Source organism: Eurypyga helias, unplaced genomic scaffold (assembly GCF_000690775.1).
Source record: "Eurypyga helias isolate BGI_N326 unplaced genomic scaffold, ASM69077v1 scaffold5621, whole genome shotgun sequence".
Lineage (NCBI taxonomy): Eukaryota > Metazoa > Chordata > Aves > Eurypygiformes > Eurypygidae > Eurypyga > Eurypyga helias.
The window spans coordinates 210,092-229,686 of NW_010228796.1; the positions used below are offsets into that span (position 1 = coordinate 210,092).

Genomic DNA, 19,595 nt, shown 5'->3' on the forward strand with positions numbered 1-19,595 from the left:
CTACCCCCCCCCCCCCCCCCAGCCTGTCTCCATGGCAGAGGGGCTCCAGCCCTTGGAGAAAATAAGAGAAAAATGCAATTTTACCTGATAAATATCAGACAGACTGCTGCTCCCAGAGTCACTGGCAATGCTACATCCCGACTGGCTTGAGGGGACGTGAGTCACCTGAGGATGAGGGTTGTCCGTAAGATGCATCTTGGTAAGATCAGCTGGAAGCTGTATATAAAACGGATTTGGGGAAAGAAAGGAGAAAAGATGTGTAAGTCTGATTAGAAGACAAAGTTATTCATAAACCTTTTGTTAAACATTTGAATATCCATCTGTAAGTTGACGTACATTTTGAGATGAAGCTAATTTAGGCTAATCTTGCCCAATCACACTTCAGATTTTGTATGACTGAGAGAAAACGATGGATCTTTCCATAAAAGAAAGGCCTAGCTTCTTCACAGCTCACTGATATACACCAACAGGATTAAGAGCGTGTAAGATGACAAATAGGTGATGCCAGCCAAATAGCCCATGGTCTTAAACATTATCTTATGATTCGAACCAATACGAAGCAGAGTTTCTGTTGATAAAAACAATTCACGCCTTAGTTCAAGAATAACCTTTAGAAAACACCAATATAGAACAAAAAGGAATGTGAGCTAAAGAGAAGTTTTGGTCCACAAAATGCTTTGGAGTTTCTTTAAGAAAACGAGCAGAGTATTATGCACGCTTGGTACGTGTCCGCACAATAGTACTTCCACCCTACACACCTCTCTGTAGGTGCACACCCGTATGTAGGCACACACATTGTAGTGCATGACTCGAGCCCACAAACGTGTTCTTTCTATTGAAAGAAGTACAAGTCAGTGGTAGGCTTTTGAGGAAACAAAGCCACATGGAAATAACCAATCCTCTAATTCAGCTGCCCATTTATTTTCTGCCACATTTATTTCCAGTGTTTTTTTTAAATTTACACACCACTATATGGGAAGAACATTGTATCAGAGAATCATAAATGCTAAAATGATAGAATGCATATACTTTTACCATTTATAAACGAAAAAATTATATACTATTCCTTTAAAAAAAAAGTTCTGATGCAGAAAAGTTCAAAACCACTCCGACAGCATCAAGTACCACGATCATAATGAAAAGGTTTCTTCCGTAAAGCAAAATTGCACAGTCGTGTCCACCACTAGATACTCAGGCCTAGAAATTAAAAGATAGTATTGTAGAGATGATGTTGATCCAATATCAACTTTAAAAATACTGACTGGACTTATGAGAAATGGAAACCAGGCCTTCAGTAGGAATTGTGCTTTTCTGTCCTTTTTTTGAAGAGCCCACTGGATTTAGAAATACTTGCTCACATTTTCTGAAACCGTAAGTGGCACTGTAGGTCCCTCCAAACCTTCCCCACTTTCAGAAAAAAACAGGTTGAGAGCAGCTCTGACACATGTAACGTAATTCGGACCATGAAAATTGTTGTGAGGAACACGCAGGATGTTGTGTCATCTGCACTCCCAGTGACACTGGCGTTGGCAACTGCTACTCAATCCCACCATCCTATGGCCTCTAAAACCCAGCACAGATCGTTACTTGCAAACTAACTCTGGGAACTGATAGACTACAAAACTATTTTTCACTATCACTACTCAATCCCACCCATCCTACGGCCTCTAAAACCCAGCACAGATTGTTACTTGCAGACTAACTCTGGGAACTGAAAGACTACAAAACTATTTTTCACTATCCTAATATTTATATTATTCTGGTTTTGTATATATTTTACGTGCAGAAAGAAAGAATGAAATGTCCAACCTGTAAATGAATATCTATGTTCACGTGGATTTGGAAGACAGTTTGAAAAGTGAGAAATTGCCAACTTTCACAAACTCCCATAAAAAAACCCCAAGCAAAAGCGAACTTGATCCAAATACAAAGGAAACACAACACTTTGAAGTCTATGTTTAGCCACCAAAAGGTTTTACAGGCTGGGGAAAAAAAAAAAAAAATCTATTTTCAGAGTTTGAGAAGAGCAAAAAGGTCAAACCACTCAGCTGACAACATTCAATCCGGTGGCCAAAAGGTACACTCGCTCTCTGCCAGCACGCACGGTAAGAGCTGACGTACACCGAGACGTGACCTCTTAAACCACGCCGCCAACATCGTGTTAAGAGCGAAGCAGGAACGTTGGGATTTAATTCTGGGCTGGAGCACTACCAGGGTATTTTTTAAATCCAAATGAATACTTCCTACAGCGCACGTTCTTGTGCCACGTACAGAAAAGCACGCCCCGGACTCGGCAGTGTTGGGTTTACACTTGGACTCTGTGATCTTAAAAGGTCTGTTCCAACCTAAATGATTCCACGATCTACTGCTTCTAATGGACACGAGGCAGAACGCGGCACATTATCTCCCCTAAAGCCTGCGGCGATTTGGACGCTGGTGAAGCCACCGATACTCTAACGCTGCCAACGTGGTGCTGGTGGGGGTCGCTCCCCAGGCTGTCCCCCAGTCCACCGTTCCAGCGCTGTGCAGCAGCAGGGCGGCCGCCGCAGCCTGTGCCGCAGGGTGACATTGCTCCGATGCTCCCTGGAGCTTCACACGTCAGCCGGCTCCTCTGCAGTGCCATCGGCCAGGAGAAAGGCAGGGAGGCACGTACGAGCAAGGTCAGCGCATCCCTTGCCAGGGAGCACGATGACATCCAGCAGCAGCCCGGTACTTGACAGCAAATTGCTAGGCAGGGCTGCTGGCAGCCACTGATACACTGTAGGTCAGTGAAACTGAAAAATCCAGGTGGTTTAGTAAATTATGGAACAAACCAACCCGCATGGATTCAGCACCGCAGCTTAACACGAGCAGTTTTGCAGCCAACTCCTCAGCCTGTGCCCGTCTCCCCATTCCAATGACCAGATCGGAGCTCAGCTTCAGTGAGACTGCTTTCATGAGCAAGTCCCACGCCGACTGTGATTATACAGACACAAGGAAATCTAACTGAAGCTCCCTGCTATCCAGACTCATAATGATTTTCAAACTTTCCAAGGGGATCTGGGAAGAGAACGAGCAGGAGGGATTCTGCAGGATTTCCCCAGAGAACAAGGGCAGATGCCTGCTCTCTACCAAAAACGGGGGCTACTGCAGCCCATTCTGGCTCAGTGACACACACAGGCACACATTTCCATGTCGTTTTTGATCCCTAATTTAGTTTAAACCTTGAGATTCTTGTGACGAAGGCTGTTCTGTACACCTCAGCTGAGAAGTACTGCTGGAACAAGACATGGCTCAAAACAAAGGAAGTTGTGTATGTACTTTATACACCATTTGCACAAATCCACCTCGAAGTCCAGCTCAGAACACCACCAGCCTTCCCAGAGGGCTATTTCTTATCAACTCATTCATCACTCACAGCTGATCTTCATTCCCCCTGCCAGCACTCCCATTCACTTCCATCACCTATAAAGCACACGGGCACGTACGACGCTCCGGCTGGACTCTGCACTATGTCCTTGTAAAAGACATTTAATGCAGGTTAGATGCAAGGAAACACCACAATCTCTCTTTAAATTTGAGAGAGAGATAAGGTTTATTTGAGACAAGTGACCTTTAAAGTGCTGCTTGCCACTCTACTCAATCTCCCAAAATAAATCACAGCTTCTGCCTTTCCTATGTCGTTTTTATTACCCAAACTGATTGTTCTTTCTTTCAGAGCTCACTAAGCAGCCACACACGGCTAGGGTGTTTCCGTAACAACATGACAGCGGATGCAGGAAGGACTTGCTGGATGTGGCAATAAAGTTGCTGAAAGTGCTATAACGTTGTCTTAACTACTGGTGAATAATGGTCACTTATTATTTGACTGATCTTTTTTGTGGGAGAAACTTAGAAACTGTTGTTACAATCGCATCATTCCTTTAAAAATTATGTGTTAGGGAAAGTTCAAACCAGCAGCATTCACCTACGTCCACGTCAGAGGCTCTTGGGTGCAGACATATATCCCTGCATTATTCTCTGGCTGGTTGTGTGCCCCAGCAGCCACAGACAGTAAAACCCCAATCACCTTGATTTTTCACCCGAAAAAACCCTCAGTACAGAAACAGACAGCTTGCCACTTTAAACCATCACAATTACGTTTTCTCACAAGAAGGGACAGTCTGGAATTCGCATACGGATGTGCCCGACGTGCTGGCACAGCCAGTCCTGACATCGGTGCCAGCGCATCCTTGTGACTGACCTTTCCCAACAAAGGGATATTTAGCACCAAACCCCCACCCTGCTGAAATGCCATACTGGGGCTCAGAGCTGTGAGTGAAAGGAAATTAAGAAAAATAGAAGTTACAGTCTGCACAGCCACCTACAGCTCTGCCCTCCCACAGAGTCAGGCAAATACAGTCCGTAATTACACCGAAAACCCCTGAATCACTAAGGGAGATTTTACAGATACTGGAAATTGCAACAGGAAAAAAGGAAAGAAAAAACACTAAGTCCTTTAGAAGCTCGTCCTAATGGCAGCATCAGTCTGTCCTGTCACCAAACCCAGAAGTGACTGCAGCCAGGATTGCGTTTTGTTAGACGCAAGTGAAATTTCGGAAGGTGGGACATGGGGTCCCCCCAACCTGCTCACTGGGACGCAGCAACGCTAGGGAGAGAGGAGGGGAGGGCAGAGGACATGCCAGCCTAAAAAACAGTTCTAAGTAACAGTTAATAAAAAAAACATGTACCAAATACTAAACTCTACCCACAGCCACCGACCGTGAAAACACCCACGAGGTGAAGAATCCAATAGCAAAAGCCAAACTCCTGATTTCATGGGTGCAGCCATCCAGCACCTAAGCGAGGCGTAGAGAAACCCCAACAACTCAGAACACACGGCTAAACCAGAGAAACTACGAAAACCCCTGGAAGCCCCAAACCTGCCGTTTCTCCTGCCGCACAATACAATATGGGAACTCGCAGGTGGGAACACCCAAACGAGGAAGAGCAGTATACGTAACTCCTATCTGGGCAGAAAGGATGCGCAGGTCTTGCACATGCTGTAGAAGACAAATTGCATTGAGACACTGATTTGTAGGTTTGAACGGAGAAGCAGAGCCGGAGTGGGAGATCTGGGAGCAGCACTGATGCTCGGAATGGCTGGAGGAAGCAGAGGAACAGAGACACGCAGTGATGGGACGCTGCAAAAGCAACAAAGCACGGAAAGGAACAATCTCTACTCGTGTTCGTCCTTGAGCATCCCTGGAAAAAAGGGATTGGTCCTTGGGAAGAGTGGGGAGAAAACAGTGGATGTCGGGGGTGATGGATGAAACCCAGGGAGGTTTGTGGAGGAGACAGAGCCCAGATGAGGAGGGGAGAAGCAGAAGGGAACACAGACCCTACGGCATCCACCCCAGCCCGAAGGTCTCCCAGGGAAAACCACTCAATGATGCTCTGCAGGACACAGGGGAACACGTATGGGGCATACGGACCCTTGATCTGAACCCGTAGAGATATTGTTTGGTTAGCTAAAATTATGAGCTAACAATGGGTAAAGAGGAAAAAAGAACAAAAGAATTGCTGAGAACCAAGGAATACAGCAAAAAAGCTATAAACTTCAGTCATGAGCAATTTATACTCTAACAGCCAGTAAATTTGTCAAATAAACTATACACTCAGTGTTCCAAAATTATTTCCTGATTAACCATTCCAAACACGCAAAGCGTTTCACTAAATTATTTTATTTATGGTAAACTGTCCGAATGAGAAAAGAATTAAGGAACAGCACGTGGTAAGCGCTGGATTATAACTGAAAGCTTCAGGTTTGGTGGTCAGAACCGCTCCCCGGAGCCCGGCTCTATCTTTCCCCATTTCAACAAGCTATACTTGCAAAAGAAGATTTGATTTGAAATTCAGAACAGAGGTGGACAGACTGCAGAGGGTCCAAAGGAGGGCCATGAAGATGATGAACCTGCCCCATGGGAAGGACTGAGGGAGTTGGGTCTCTCCTCCCTGGAGAAGCCAAGGGTCAGGGTGACCTCCCCACGGATTCCAGTACTTAAAGGGCAGCTACAAAAAGGATGGAGGCTCTGTCTTCATGGGGAGACACAAGGGTAAGACAGGAGGCAATGGGTGCATGTTTCACCAGGAGAGGTTTCATCTTAATATAAGAAAGATATTTTTTCTACTGTGAGAGCAATCAATCACCAGAACAACCTCTCCCGAGACACGGTAGAGCCCCATCGCTGGAAGCTTTCAAGATGTGGGTGCTGGATATTCTTTCTTCAAAAAGGGCCAGCTTGGTGCCAACACTGACAACTGATACTGCTGCACCATTCCCCAAGCCTCACAGGTTATTCAACATTTTCTGCATCTGAACCAACCAGCCAATACCCAGCTCTCTTCTTGGACAACAGGAAGGTGCCTTCAGTTTTATTACTTCATTCCACTTTCATCACCAAAAGCACCCCAAATTTACAATGAGGCAGTAATTCTCCTCCAGGGCCGCAAAACGCTTTGCAACAGCTACGACTACGCTGAACGTGAACACGTAATTCTCCAGTCACCCAGTGCAGTCAACCGGACTGCATCTCGCTTGATCTCGTCTGAAAGTATCAAACCTTTAAGACATCCAGCTTGAAGTGTTCAATAACCAAAGACACAGTGGGATACCTGTGCCTGGCCAGAGACTTCCCAACACCAATTTTCTAAATTAATACTGACTTTGGCTTTGCAGTAGCATTTCTACCTCTAGCCATGGTAACACATGCAACACAAGAAGTAATTTGCCAACTTTCACCAGGTCTTGTGTCTGTAATTTTGAAATTAATTGGAGTATGAATTCTGATACATGGCACATCTCAAGCCAACAGACCACTGCTACCAGCCCCAGCAGAGTGCGTCTGCAGTGATATTTACTTCCTACGTAAACACCATTTACTCTCAGCAGTGAAGTCACACAGAATACTCAGGAATTAAATTAAAAGCTAATTTTGGTATAACAGATTTTTAAGATTGCACATGGCCTGTACAACAGAGCAAATTACGTGATCTTTGACGAGATGGCCACCAATCAACTCTTTTGCGAAGCACACTAAAAAGGATAGTTAGCCTGGGGACATCTCTTTCCTTTATGTGCTCCCCAGGAAGGTTTTGCTAAAAATTAAGGCCTCAGAAAAATCACTGTGGAGTTCATATAGAGAGAAAGGTAAACACAGAAGTCGTAAGTGAGGTTCTGTTGCAAAAGGGCTAAACCAAGGTTTTTGTCTTTCTATTCCCCATTCTTTCCAGGGAAGGCACTCAGAAGCTGCTCCTTGGACACAGAAACCAGGCTGTTCATGCTGTATTTCCTAAGTGACTTACTTTTGGATTTGCTGGTATCTTTCCCCTATGGAAAAGCAACCTTTGTATCACAAGTTTTTTGGATATCCGGAAAACACATCCTGAAAAGGCACAGACAACACGAATTTGCAAAATAGTCTTGACAGATGGGCACAAGACCTATGAAATGGCTTCTTCTATGTGTAAAAGCAGCTTGACCATCACGTTTCAACCTGTGGTGAATGGCATGTTTATTAAACATGTTCAGAAACATCCTGCAACAAGGGCACTGACCAAAGGATTCAGCATCAGAAACTAAATCACTGAAAGAAGCACAGTCTGTCTAATTCTCCTGGTGTAGAGTGTTCCATTACAAATTCAAATTAATAGAAATAAAATAGGCAATAAGGAAGCAAAAGTTTCCCCTCATTCTTTAGTGACACTCCTTGAGAGCCAAGTTTTTCATCAGTTTTTCTAGCTCCCTGTATGGATGTTTACAGCCGATCGATCTAGTCTGGACACAGCAGCCTCCAAGGGAACAGTCTGTCCTTTTCCAGGCTGTGTAAGCAGATTTTCTGTCCTTGGTTTTACAGACTGTCAGTAACCTTATACCTTATTTGCTTTTCTGAACTTCCCTGAAATGTTGCCAACCAGACAAATATTCGGAAACAACAGGGGGTGTATCTCCGTGGAACACATGGGACAAGCACAGTGCAGCCCCCCCAGTGTCGATACACATGCCCATAAAAACCACCGCGCACCGACTGCTACACCAACCCAACCATCTCACCGCCGAAACCAGCTCTCTCTCCGAACGAGCAATCCCAATTTTAAGGCACATATATTTATTATTTTGTTTATTGCTTGAGGTTTCCACCGTTTCAAGATGGAACCCATTAACACGTCCTGAGAGCGTTAGCTGTGATTACACTTGGTAACCTCTGAGCTTTAGGAAACGCTCCCGCACAGCCTCGGTCTTACCCAAGTGGTTTAAGGGGCAGAAATTTTCTTTCCTCAGCTGATACACAAAGTTTAGACTGTTACAAACAGCCAGCTAAAAACACATCTGCCTCCAGCTTTAAAAGAAAAAAAGAAATTAAACAAAATTGCCAAACTTAAAAGACCACTTGACCCCAGAGCTGGGTCCTGGGAACCCTCTGCCAGCACCCACCTCTCCCCTTTTCAGCATCTACATCCTCCCATTCCCTTCATCCGCCTTCTCTTCAATGACCTTGACTCACAATCCTCCATGCAGTCAATATTAGAACGAAACAGTTCTGCACCGATTTCTTCCTTCTAGTTCCCCTTTGCACTTCCAGACTCTGGATCCCGCCAGTTTTTGGCAGCCCTGCCGGGATCTTTTCTCTTTACTTTGCAATCCCACGTACACCTCTGATAGCTTCATGGTTTCCTACATGCCAAGCACCTACAGCAGCAGCGGAAAGCTTTCTCTGAGGGTGGGATGGGTGTCCTACACGGCTCACTCAAGAGCGTTGCTGCTTCACCTCGCCTCCAGTTCGAGCCAACTCTGCATTCCAGCATCTTATTTCCCAGCTGTTTTGATGGTGTCACTACATGCCTGCAATTCCATCAACAGTTTGTTCATTTTCACAAGCTAACTAATTAATTAGTTCTATTTTTTCTTTCTACGGTCTACTGAAACAAGAGCAGCGATGCTTATGCTCACTGACACACAGTTAGTCTCTCTCCAAGCAAACCTTCCTGTATCCCACTTTTTGCTCTCATCCATCCCATTCATTCCACCTAAGAACAAAGAGAAAACAGGTTAAAAAAAACCCAAACACCTTCTCAGACTTTTTCCCTTGTCATCAGTATGTAAATTATTTAATCCTCTCCTACATCCTGCCAGTAAACCAGCGAGAAATCACTAAAAATAACTAGGGTTCTCTGAAGTTATTTTGAAGAATCTTCATTACCTTTTTTCCTAAGGTTTTACATAAATAAACTCTGGTTTATGTTGAGCTTTAACATACGAACCACAGTTCTGCTCCAGTTTCAAAGTGTTTAAAATACACTTCGAGCTGTGTTAATGGGCGAGGAGAAAGTTGTTCCTCTGAGACACGGAAAGAGGCCACTTAGGCACCCAGAGAGGGTAAGGCGAGCGCAGCCGATGGCCTATGCTGACATCAACTCACTCAAGGCAAACAAAAACCTTTCCTACATCAAGAGCACAGATGTTCCACCAGTGGCATGAAAAGATTTCTTCGGATTCTGAAAGAGCAGCAGCGATGCCTTCCTTTGGTTTGTTCTTAAAGCCAACCGATGGATCGGGTATTAGCCTGGCAGGTTCAGATACAGTCCTGCAACCTTCACTCACATGATGCAAAGCAAAACGGTGCCTATCTGACTACACAAACTTCAGATCATTGTCTTTTTTTAAAACATACAAAAGATTGGGTGGCTGACAGTATTTATTTCAGAACTGGTTTCAATTCATTTGCTACAGCACATACTCACTCATCGTTAGTGCTACAGACATGTCTCAAAAGAAGTAAGGACCAAGTTGATTCCATTCACAACAGCGTTGCAGAGCCCTGTAAACTACCCTTGTAGCTCTCCTAAAATTACCCCAGACTTACAAAAAACAAAACCCCAACATCTAAAAGAATTAAAAATCCCTAGAGACTGCACCATGCCCCAGCAGCCAAGAGCTTCTTGGTCTTCATGGCTCTTACAGTGCTTAGAAAAAGTATTACATTTCCTTAGTTACAAGAAGGTGATATGAGGACAGAATTTCAAACTAAATTCTGGTGTTGCCTTAAACCACACATGTAATGCAATTTTAATTTGGTTTTCATATGTCTAAATTATAGATTACTCCTATGCCTTAACTCAGGGTAATGCCAAGCATCTGACACGCAAGTATCTCTGCTCTGGAGAAGTGGGGGCTTCACCTACAGAAAAATGTACCCTGTCGATGAGAACTCCATAATGCTGGGAATATCTGACATGTAAATGTGGTTTGTTTTGGTTTGGGGGGATTTTTTCTTTGGGATTTTTTTTTGGGGGGGAGGAGGGTTGGTTGTGATTTTTTGTTTTGGCTTGGTTTTTTGTTTGGTTGGTTGGGTTTTTCCCCACAATCATCAACTAATACAGATCAACTCTTCCCTGATCTACTCACAGCGTAACACACTTCAAATGCCAACAATTGCATTTTCTTATAATGAAAATGTAACAAGAATGTTCAAAGAGACTTATTTTTCAATGCCAGAGTTCAAATTTTACTGTTTGTTCTCGCCGCTGAAAACTAATATACTACAAGACTAACAAGAGCCTTGTCTAAATAATTACAGTAGTGAACAAACTGCGGCAGCTGCTAGTGATGCTACGACTTCTGTAAGGAGCTGCAGTTTCACAAGTCATTAAAATCCCAGCAGCCACACAGGCGACAGCAGCCCGACGCTGGGGAAGCTCTCATCCTGAGACAATACTTCAGGGCACATGAAATTCCTAATCTACGCTGAGTTTCATCTCAGCTGAATAATTTATAAACTCTTATACACACTGATTGGTAAAATACCGCGGCGATGATGGTCCCTCTTCACACATCCTCAGGCTGCTACAACCTCCCTTCACCATAATGCCATCCAAGTGACAACCAACCGGCTCCAGGGATGTACCTACCAGGGCTACGAGGACGTGCGGGGCGAGGACACCGATGCTGCAAGCAGCACTCGGCTAAGAGCTGTGTAATGAGGCGCCTGGATCCTGTTTGTGCAAAAAAAAAACCCACAAAGGAGCACCAATCTCCCATCTGCATTTGCTTTCTGCATTCATAAAGAAATGCATTCGTGGAAGTGAGAGGAGCAAAACAGGGTGGTCCCGAACCAGGCTGTTGGTGGAAGCTGAATTGTAACAAAGCACGATTAAAACAAACAAAGTCTAGGAGGAAATAAATGAACAGATAGGTATTTATTTGAATATTAAGAGCCCTTTTCCGATAAAAACAATATTGCAGGAAAAGGCTTTGTCTATTGAAAAGTAGTACGATGTGTACTTGCATCTAACCTCAACGTACCTTACACGGAAGTATAGGAAAACCCAGGCTTTCTAGAGGAAATGGCCACACAGCTCCTATCAAACCACTTTAAGGTTAACTAACTGTCAAGCAAAAAGTGCATTTTAAAGAGGTTCACAGAAGGTATCCTGCAAGCTGTTGTAGAAAACAGAGTTCAGCTTTTAGCTAAGCCTAAGGAAAATCGCCATTCGTTGGTCCACGCACTCGCTCGCCAAGCGCTCAGGGAGCGGCGTATGGGCTAACCAAGGGCTGTGCTCCTACCCATCAATTAAGATGGAGAAACAAGGCAATCCTCCTGCTGCAGGGGATGGAGAGGAAAAAGATCAGAAAATATGGAATAGGAGAGACCATCAATACTCTCAGGAGCTGGCTGAAACTCCAGAAACTCCAACGAGAGCTCAACCATACAAACCAAAGTCGGTGGGAAGGAAGAGAACCATCAGGAACCAGAAGAGAGGAGCTCGCAGGGCAATCATCCTGCCCAAACTCGCACGCTCGGGCGCCCAGCGCCCTCGGTCCCGCTCCAAGTGACAATGGGGTGCTCCACACCACAGAAACTCAGGCTGGAAGCTACAGGCATGGACAGAGAAAGGTTGGAGGGAGAGGCAAGGCCAAGAGGAAGAGAAGGACGTCACCAAAATTGACTGAAAAGAGAAAGCAAAGGATCAGTTACTCTACTTGCACAGAAAACATTTAAAATTCAAACTAGCAGGGGTTATGTTCCATGCAAGTGCATTAGCAAAGACAAGGATGACATCGAATCAAATCAAGGACACACTCTCCAAGCTCTGTTTTTCTTCTGAGGAGCTGAAAATAATTTTTAATAGCATGAAGGTTTCAAGTCAAGATGTTGGAGATCAAACTGATGCCCCTTGGAATCAGAAGATGGTGTTACACTCATTTTAGTTATGGGTAACTATAGCTTGTCCTTGTGAGACAACAGCAGAAATAGGAACAGGACTGAAAAATGACACCAAGTCTTCTGCTCTAACCCAAACACAAACTTTTACAGAGCAAATGTATCTTGCAATTATGCTTAGCAGCATTAGATTTTATCTGAACAGCAGAAAGAAAAGGAGAATACAGAAGCCTAGAGAAAATAAATTACTGTCTACTGTCGTAAGACAAGTTTAACATCCACCTGGGATCTTAAATGAAACTGTTTTCCTTCAGGAACAAACATTTAAAAAGCCTAGATGTTAATTCAAAACCCCTTATTTTCTATAAAAAGCACATTATCTCAAAAAGCATCCCTTTTTAAATATCCTCTATAGATACATTATCCAATTACTCCGTATTTTCCCCATCAGACCCTCCTGCTACACAAATGGGGGAAACTGTATGCATTCTAGGCTTGGGAAATTGTGCATAAAATTCCTATTACAGGAGAACTGTATACATCCAAATCGTTAGGTTCAGAGCTCTCTGGCAGAGTCACGTCCTAGCACATCTATGTTTAAGAGTCTAATACCACAAAGTGCCTTACAGGCAATTTAACAGACAGCAAGAAAGTTCAGGTCAGAATTACGATGACAACTAGAATCTTGCTGAGATACACCTGAAATATTTACATTCTTTTTGCCTTAAAATATTGCATTGGGCTGAGAGGAATTTAGTTTAACGTAAGTCGAAAGCCTCTTGTCCTCACAGATACCACCAGCCTGTGGAAGCATCTCCACAAGACTGACGCCAGTCCTCTACCCTCCTCCAGAGTCCCCGCGGTTTGACAGCTGGGGCGGCTTTGATCACCGTTTGCCGCACTCCCCACCATGGATCACACCCCCCATGCTTGCTAAGGATGCCTGGATCTGTACCTCATCTTCTACATCTATTAATTCCAAAAGTGTACGGTCCCCAGGGCAGAGACCATCTCTTACAACACGCGATTCTGTGCGGGCACCTCCAGACTCAACTGCCAGAACCAGGGGGAGGAACAACCATCCTCCCACTGCGAGGGAGATGGAAATGTGTCCAAGAGAGTTCCCAAGTACCAGCATCGCCTTGAGAAACCCTGCTGACCTCTACAAGAGCCTGCACAGCACAGCTCATCCTCAGTGCACTGCACAAATTCACAACTCCCAGGTCTCTCCCCCGGTTTATCTTCCTTTTTGCAGCTCTTCACGCAGGAAAACAGATTGCATTGATTACTTTAGATGTCTACACTCTCCCTTCTACTTTCAGAAGCCAAAACCAGCGGGGTCTCTGGGAGATGAGGGGTGTGCAATGCAAACCGGTGTAGAACCCCCTTAGGGAACTCCTTCCAGGAGGTGCCGGAGCTCCTCATCCTGGCTTCTCCTGCGGGTCCCTCCACAGCCACCCCAAGCAGCCCCCTTAGGTCAGGGTTAACCTTCAGAAGTATTCTCCTTCACGTACCTTCATGGCAGCTTACCTTCCCGATTAGTCATCTGAAACATGACATCACTGTGCTCTGATTAAACAGATGTCTCATTACATTGTCACATTCGGAACAGTTATAATTACAACTGAGTCAACAGCCCAATTCCAGACTATTGTCCTATACCAATTCAAAAGCAACCAAGTTACAAAATTCTGGGACAGGTATCTACATAGATCTATGAAATTTTGAATTTAATCACTGAGAAAGCAAATGAGAAGTCAGATGTTCACTGCTCTATGGCAAGAATTGGTCCTAGTTCCAAAACAGCACCATAAAATACTTGACATTTTCAAATTATAAACTTGTGCATTGAAAATTCTGACATCAGTCATGTTGCTGTATTATTATTAAACACCTGTCGTAGGAACAGATTTGTGGAACAAAGCTCAGATAAGACCAAATTGGAACAAACTCAGATCTGATTCAGCTCATCGGTGTGTTCAATCCCGTGCACACTTCCCTTCAGAGTTGCAGAACATCATGAACTGATGTTTAAAAGTTGGGGGGCGGCTTGCAGGAGTTTTGGGAGGCCTTTGCGGGCTTTTGCAGAAGGGTGCTTTTTCTTTTGTGGTTTTAAAGAACTTTTAGCTGGGGATTGGAGTGCAAAACCAGTTAATTGGTTTTCATCAGCCATTACAAAAAAAAAAAAAAACCCTCAACAACACACAAGAAACAAAAAATAAGCCTCTCCCTCCCCACCATTTTATACCATTTCATTTATGAATAGTAAATGGGTGACTGAATAGCTTGACTGGCACGGCAGCAACCCACTGGGCATCATCCACAGAGCTGACACAGGGGGTCAACAGCCTTCACAGTATTTTTACATTACCATTTCACCCCCACCAAACCCTTATTTGAGCACAGGATTTCTTTTTTTGTGGCTTCTCACTTGGGCCCAAACTCTATGGAAGAACAGTGTTGGCTGAAGTACAACGTGACTAAGCATTCCCAGCTTTTAAGCTGTATGACACGCTCAGACCTCCTTAATAAGGGTGGTGCAGGTAAGCCCAGCTTAAGTAAACTGATCCTTTAATGTCTACAGAGTAGGAAGAATGCAGAAGAGCCTGCAGGCATTATGGAGACACGATGATGGTAGGAACGGGCCAGCGTTTCCCAGCAGGAACTCAAGGGTGCGGAGCCGCGATCACCCGGTCGAGCACCCGGAGCCCGTCTGCCCTTCAAGGCAACGGGGACCTGCAGCTCTGCTTCACTCGACAGCGTGACCCAGCACACGCCAAAGCAGCCAAAATTTGGCCACAGGTACACCACGTATTTACACACTGATTTTGGCAACTGCACACGGAAACCCCACCACCACCGCTTCCATGTACATTTTGTTGGACATAAAAATGGAACAGGGAAAACCATCCCGCCCAGGGACTCCACGCACCGAGCTGTTCCCCCTCCTGCCTCTCCACATTGGCATGTCACTCAGACTCCAAACTTTTTGGGACCGAAGTCAAGAGCAAATTGCTCGCTCCTGAGCCAACGCCGTATCTGACGACGGCAAGAGCGCAAGGATTCTGCCCACTGCCTTCACGCCCTGCCAGCTTTCACACGCCAGCAAGTTGCCCAAGCTTTATTCTAGACTCTACGAGCTGCAATAAAAACACAAAATTGTAATAAAAAATCATGAATAGAAACCTGAGGGCAGGCATATAAGGCAGTTCCTGTGTCCTAGGTGACTACTTCTTGGCAGTAGCATCAATAAAATACTAGCAACTCGGCTAATTTTCTGACCGAGCATACCAAATAGTTAAGAGTCAGACAGCGTATTTTTTAATTTCTTTAAAGGCTTTTATCTCAATAGGTGGGTTTGCTTGAATGTTCTAGATTTCATTACCTTCTTTAAAAGAAACACTCTTCCCTCCCCAGTTTCGGAGAAATCCTGCATCTTCAGACACACAAAATTATTTGTGTCCTTTAAAGCTAATTGTAATTACATAGTTCAGCTAAATAATTAACCAATTCCACGATGCTGCAGAAAGCAAACAAGCAGTACAGCTTCCCAGAGCTTGAAAATTAGGACACCAGTGGGTTCGTATACCAGTAATTTCAAGTTAGTAAAATATGCCAGCAGTCATAAAAACATTACGCTTCCGTAACACTTGCATCACATTCACAGGCTTAAAAGGAAGCTCTACACATTTCCGAAGGAAACAGCATTTTCTATACTCGCTGTTCATTTGTAAGCTATTTGCATATAAAACAATTCCAAGATTTCAAGGTTCCCCCCCCTCCCAATTGGAAATGACTCCAGAACAGTCCCCGCAGAGCCCAGAGTGCAGCATCTCACCCGCGCAGCACTCGGGGTTCGAGAAGCCAAGGTTCCACCGGCCCCACGACTGTCAACACGCGTCAGAGAAATGCAGCACCGACAAAATCGTACTTACTTTGGAGGCCCACGGCTGCAGGCAGTTGGCATAACAGCGAACAAGAAAAGCCATTTCTCAGGCTGGAGGGGGGGGATGGAAAAAAAGTTTCCTTTCTCAAATAAAAGCCACAGAAAAGTACGGAGTAAAATCCCTTCTGGATTCTCTTTAAAAATCATACACCAAAGCAGCAAACGTACATGTACGCAACTTCTCGGGCTCGAATTTCACACTGAATTCAATTACAGCTTCCACTAGACCGGAGTAGTTTTCAGTATTGCAGGGAGTTAGCAGCAGCAGCAGCAATTCCTATAAAAATGTTCCAGTTTTAACAAGCACATAAATTCAAATCAAAATGCTTCCTAGCTTTTCAGATACAAATATCCATACACTCCCCCAGGCAAGAGTCATGTACCCAAAAAGTGCTGTTAAAACTGCATTAATTCTGAAATGGATTAGAACTGCAGGTTAAAGCAACAATACATTAAAAGGTGAGAGATGAATTCTTCAAATTCCTTTCTCTTCTTCACTAAAATGCATTTACAAGTGGCTTATCTTCGGGTCCACTTTTTGGAAACTTCCCCCCTTCATAGTGTAGATGAAATTCTGCAAAGGTTCTTCAGCATCTTCGGCGATTCAGGAATCCCACACCCTGGATATTAAAGTTTCTTCTTTATACTCTTGTCCATCACAACAGCAAAAATTGAATTAGCGTCCAGACTGTAGCTCCAGGATATATGCTCTAACAGGTTTGTACTGTGGAATGCCTTAAAAGCCTCTGCAATACAAACCCCTTCCTCATTTGCACACACCACCACCCCCCCCTCCTCTTTTTAATGCAGTTTACAACTCTGCAGCGTTGCTTAGTATTCTAATGCATCAGCCAGATAGCCCGGTTAATCCACGCCTAGCTTTTCCAATTAAAACATCCCTGTAACGCGCAGCAAACCAGGACGTCCATGGCTACAGCAAGGCTGACGGCTGGAGTCCTAATTCCTACTATCTTTGCTTGCTTCTCAGCAGCTCCCTCAGGAGAAGCTCCCATCGATTGGATGCTCCGCAGCAAGATGAAATATCTAATAAGGAGGAAAGAGAGTGGGAGGGGAAGGGAGCTAAAAGGATGACATCACCTGTATAGAAAGCCTTTAGGAACTGCATTAGATCAATTGGCTACTGGAGCTGCAGATGCAGTCAACGGAGCATCTTTACTGACCTGATATAAACACAAAGATCGGCACAACTGCTCGGCAAAACACCCCTGCTCCCCGTTACATTTTATATATTTTATCATCTACATTAACGCACATGCTGCAACTCTGGATGGTTTCCTTTCTGCTAAATCTGTTTTCTTTTCAAATAAGTCTCATGTATCTATTAACACTTTCCACAGCATTTAGGGGGATTATTTCTCATCTTTGCATCCAAATTTAGAAATCAGTGAAATAAATACCTGCAGACCTTCACAGGCACACACGGCTACAAGCACAACCGGTTCACAATAAAACAATCCCTGCTTTTATGTGTGTATGTCACACAAGAGCCTTATGATTTTTACCTCTGCCTACACACCCATTAGGAGATTTCTCTAAAGGATGAGCAGTAACTTCCTTATTGAAAGGTGATGGCTATAATCCTCATCATTTTACTGGTTCTGAAACCATGTTAAAAGTTTTGGTGGGTGTTTCCCCCCCCAAGTCAGGACCCATTCTGTTTATAACAAAATCGCCTTATTGCAGCCATAGTCAATTTGGCTTTATAATTTCTTTTTGCAACTAAAAACTGAAATATTCGCGAGCGGTTAGTATCTTGGATGGCAGCCCAGCCTGCTGGAGAGCCGCCCTGAGGAAGCACCTACAGGATCCCACACCTTGGAGCTGGGACTGCCGCGGGGCTTTCAATTCCTCGAAGGCAAATGACTTCTGCAACAGCGCAAGGAGGGGAGAAAGCACGGCGGAGAAAGGGAGGGCAGAGCTGGTGCTGGTAAAGCCATTATTTAGTGCTCTGGATCATTTACTTCATCTGCAAGAAGGGGCACTCACTGTTTCCGTCTTCCTCTCTTCGGAAAGGATTTTCATCGCCACGTATCTCACTATTCCCAGTTGGGATCAGGCTGGAGGGAAACTCTCCAAACCCAAACTAGCCCTCAATGGCCATCCCTCCCGTACAGCAGAGGAGCTTCCAACAGTGACCTGGTGGAGGTGAGGGCCAAAAATCCCTTTTCTGTTTGTTTGCTTATCCTTGGACACCGAATCGGGCAGTTTGATGCGATCCACAGAAAGCTCTTGTTCATCTGCTGTGCCAAGGGGCACGTGGAAGAAGATTCCTACATTCTGGAAGCCAAGTTCCACCAACAAGACATCCCACCCCATCTCAAAGCAACAGCTCCTTTCAGCAGTCATCCCCAAGCTGAACTCTTCCCGGTGTATAACCCAAGTTATGATGGGAGTATGCCTCAGCTAAGTCACCCATCCCCTAGCACCTTCCAAAACGGCCTTAAAAGAAAAAGAAATTGGTATTGATGTTGCATTCACACGATCTCTGTTAAACAATGAAAATAATAATAGATGCAATCAGGCGTCAGAAACATTACTGGGCTTAATCTGTATTTAAACATAAAGGAAAAATCTGAACTTCATTCCTCCTCTTGCAAAATCTGCAAACCCAGAGTCTATTTGTTTTTTAAAAGCTGAAAAAAATATCAATACTGACTTTAGCTTTTTGAAATGCACTACACCAGCTATACAAACAGCTGTTCCTTTTGCTGCTCCTTCAGTGGCGAACAATAGGCTGGATACGTCAGCTTCCCCTTACACATAACTGTACCGCATCCCTTCTAATAACTCCCAAAATTTCATTCGGAAGCACATTAAACGGCAGCCGTAACGCCACGCCGACCCCTCACCAGCGGCAGCGAGCGCCCAACGCCTTGCACGCAGCGTTACCTGTATTACAGCTAGCACCGGCACAGTTTACAGCGAGGAGAAAAGAAAACCCACCCAGCTAAGGGAAACCTCTCCCTGCCTGCTCGCACACCAACAGCACCCAAACTCCAGCTGCCAGGGCAGACATTCATCTCCCGGTGCATTTGAAACCCAATCCACTCAAGATGTTGGCGTGGATGCCGCATTTTACAACTACTGTAAACACGAGCTCAATAATGGGAACAAAATCCTATTTCCTTCGAGTTTTGCCTTTAAGTGGAGATGACATCATCCCTCTGGCCGTGCCGCCAATGAGCGCGGCGGTGGTCCCGGGGGGCTGCAGCCAGCTCTGCGCAGCCCTGCCCGCCCAGCCCCGAGCGGGGGTGGAAAACCTGACCTAGTTCCATACCCCAGCTCGTGGGGCATCCCCCCGACTCCTGGCTGGGCTGGGTTTTGATGCACGTATTCCTGCAGCCCCAGCTCCTTGCAGCACAACGCTGTGAGCGTTTTATAAAATCATCTGTTTAAGGACAAATCTCCAAACTGAAGCAACTCGGAGATGAGGGGGAAAAAAAAAAAAA

At 44.8% G+C, this 19,595-nt stretch overlaps 1 protein-coding gene across 1 annotated transcript in view; it reads right to left on the minus strand.

Annotated features, from left to right (window-relative positions):
- Positions 1-19,595, minus strand: part of RAPGEF6 (Rap guanine nucleotide exchange factor (GEF) 6) — a 96,606-nt gene that overhangs the window by 19,067 nt on the left and 57,944 nt on the right. The window contains exon 7 of the mRNA XM_010160133.1: positions 85-216. Coding sequence (XP_010158435.1) covers positions 85-216 — 132 coding nt within the window. The remainder of the gene's footprint in view (positions 1-84; positions 217-19,595) is intronic.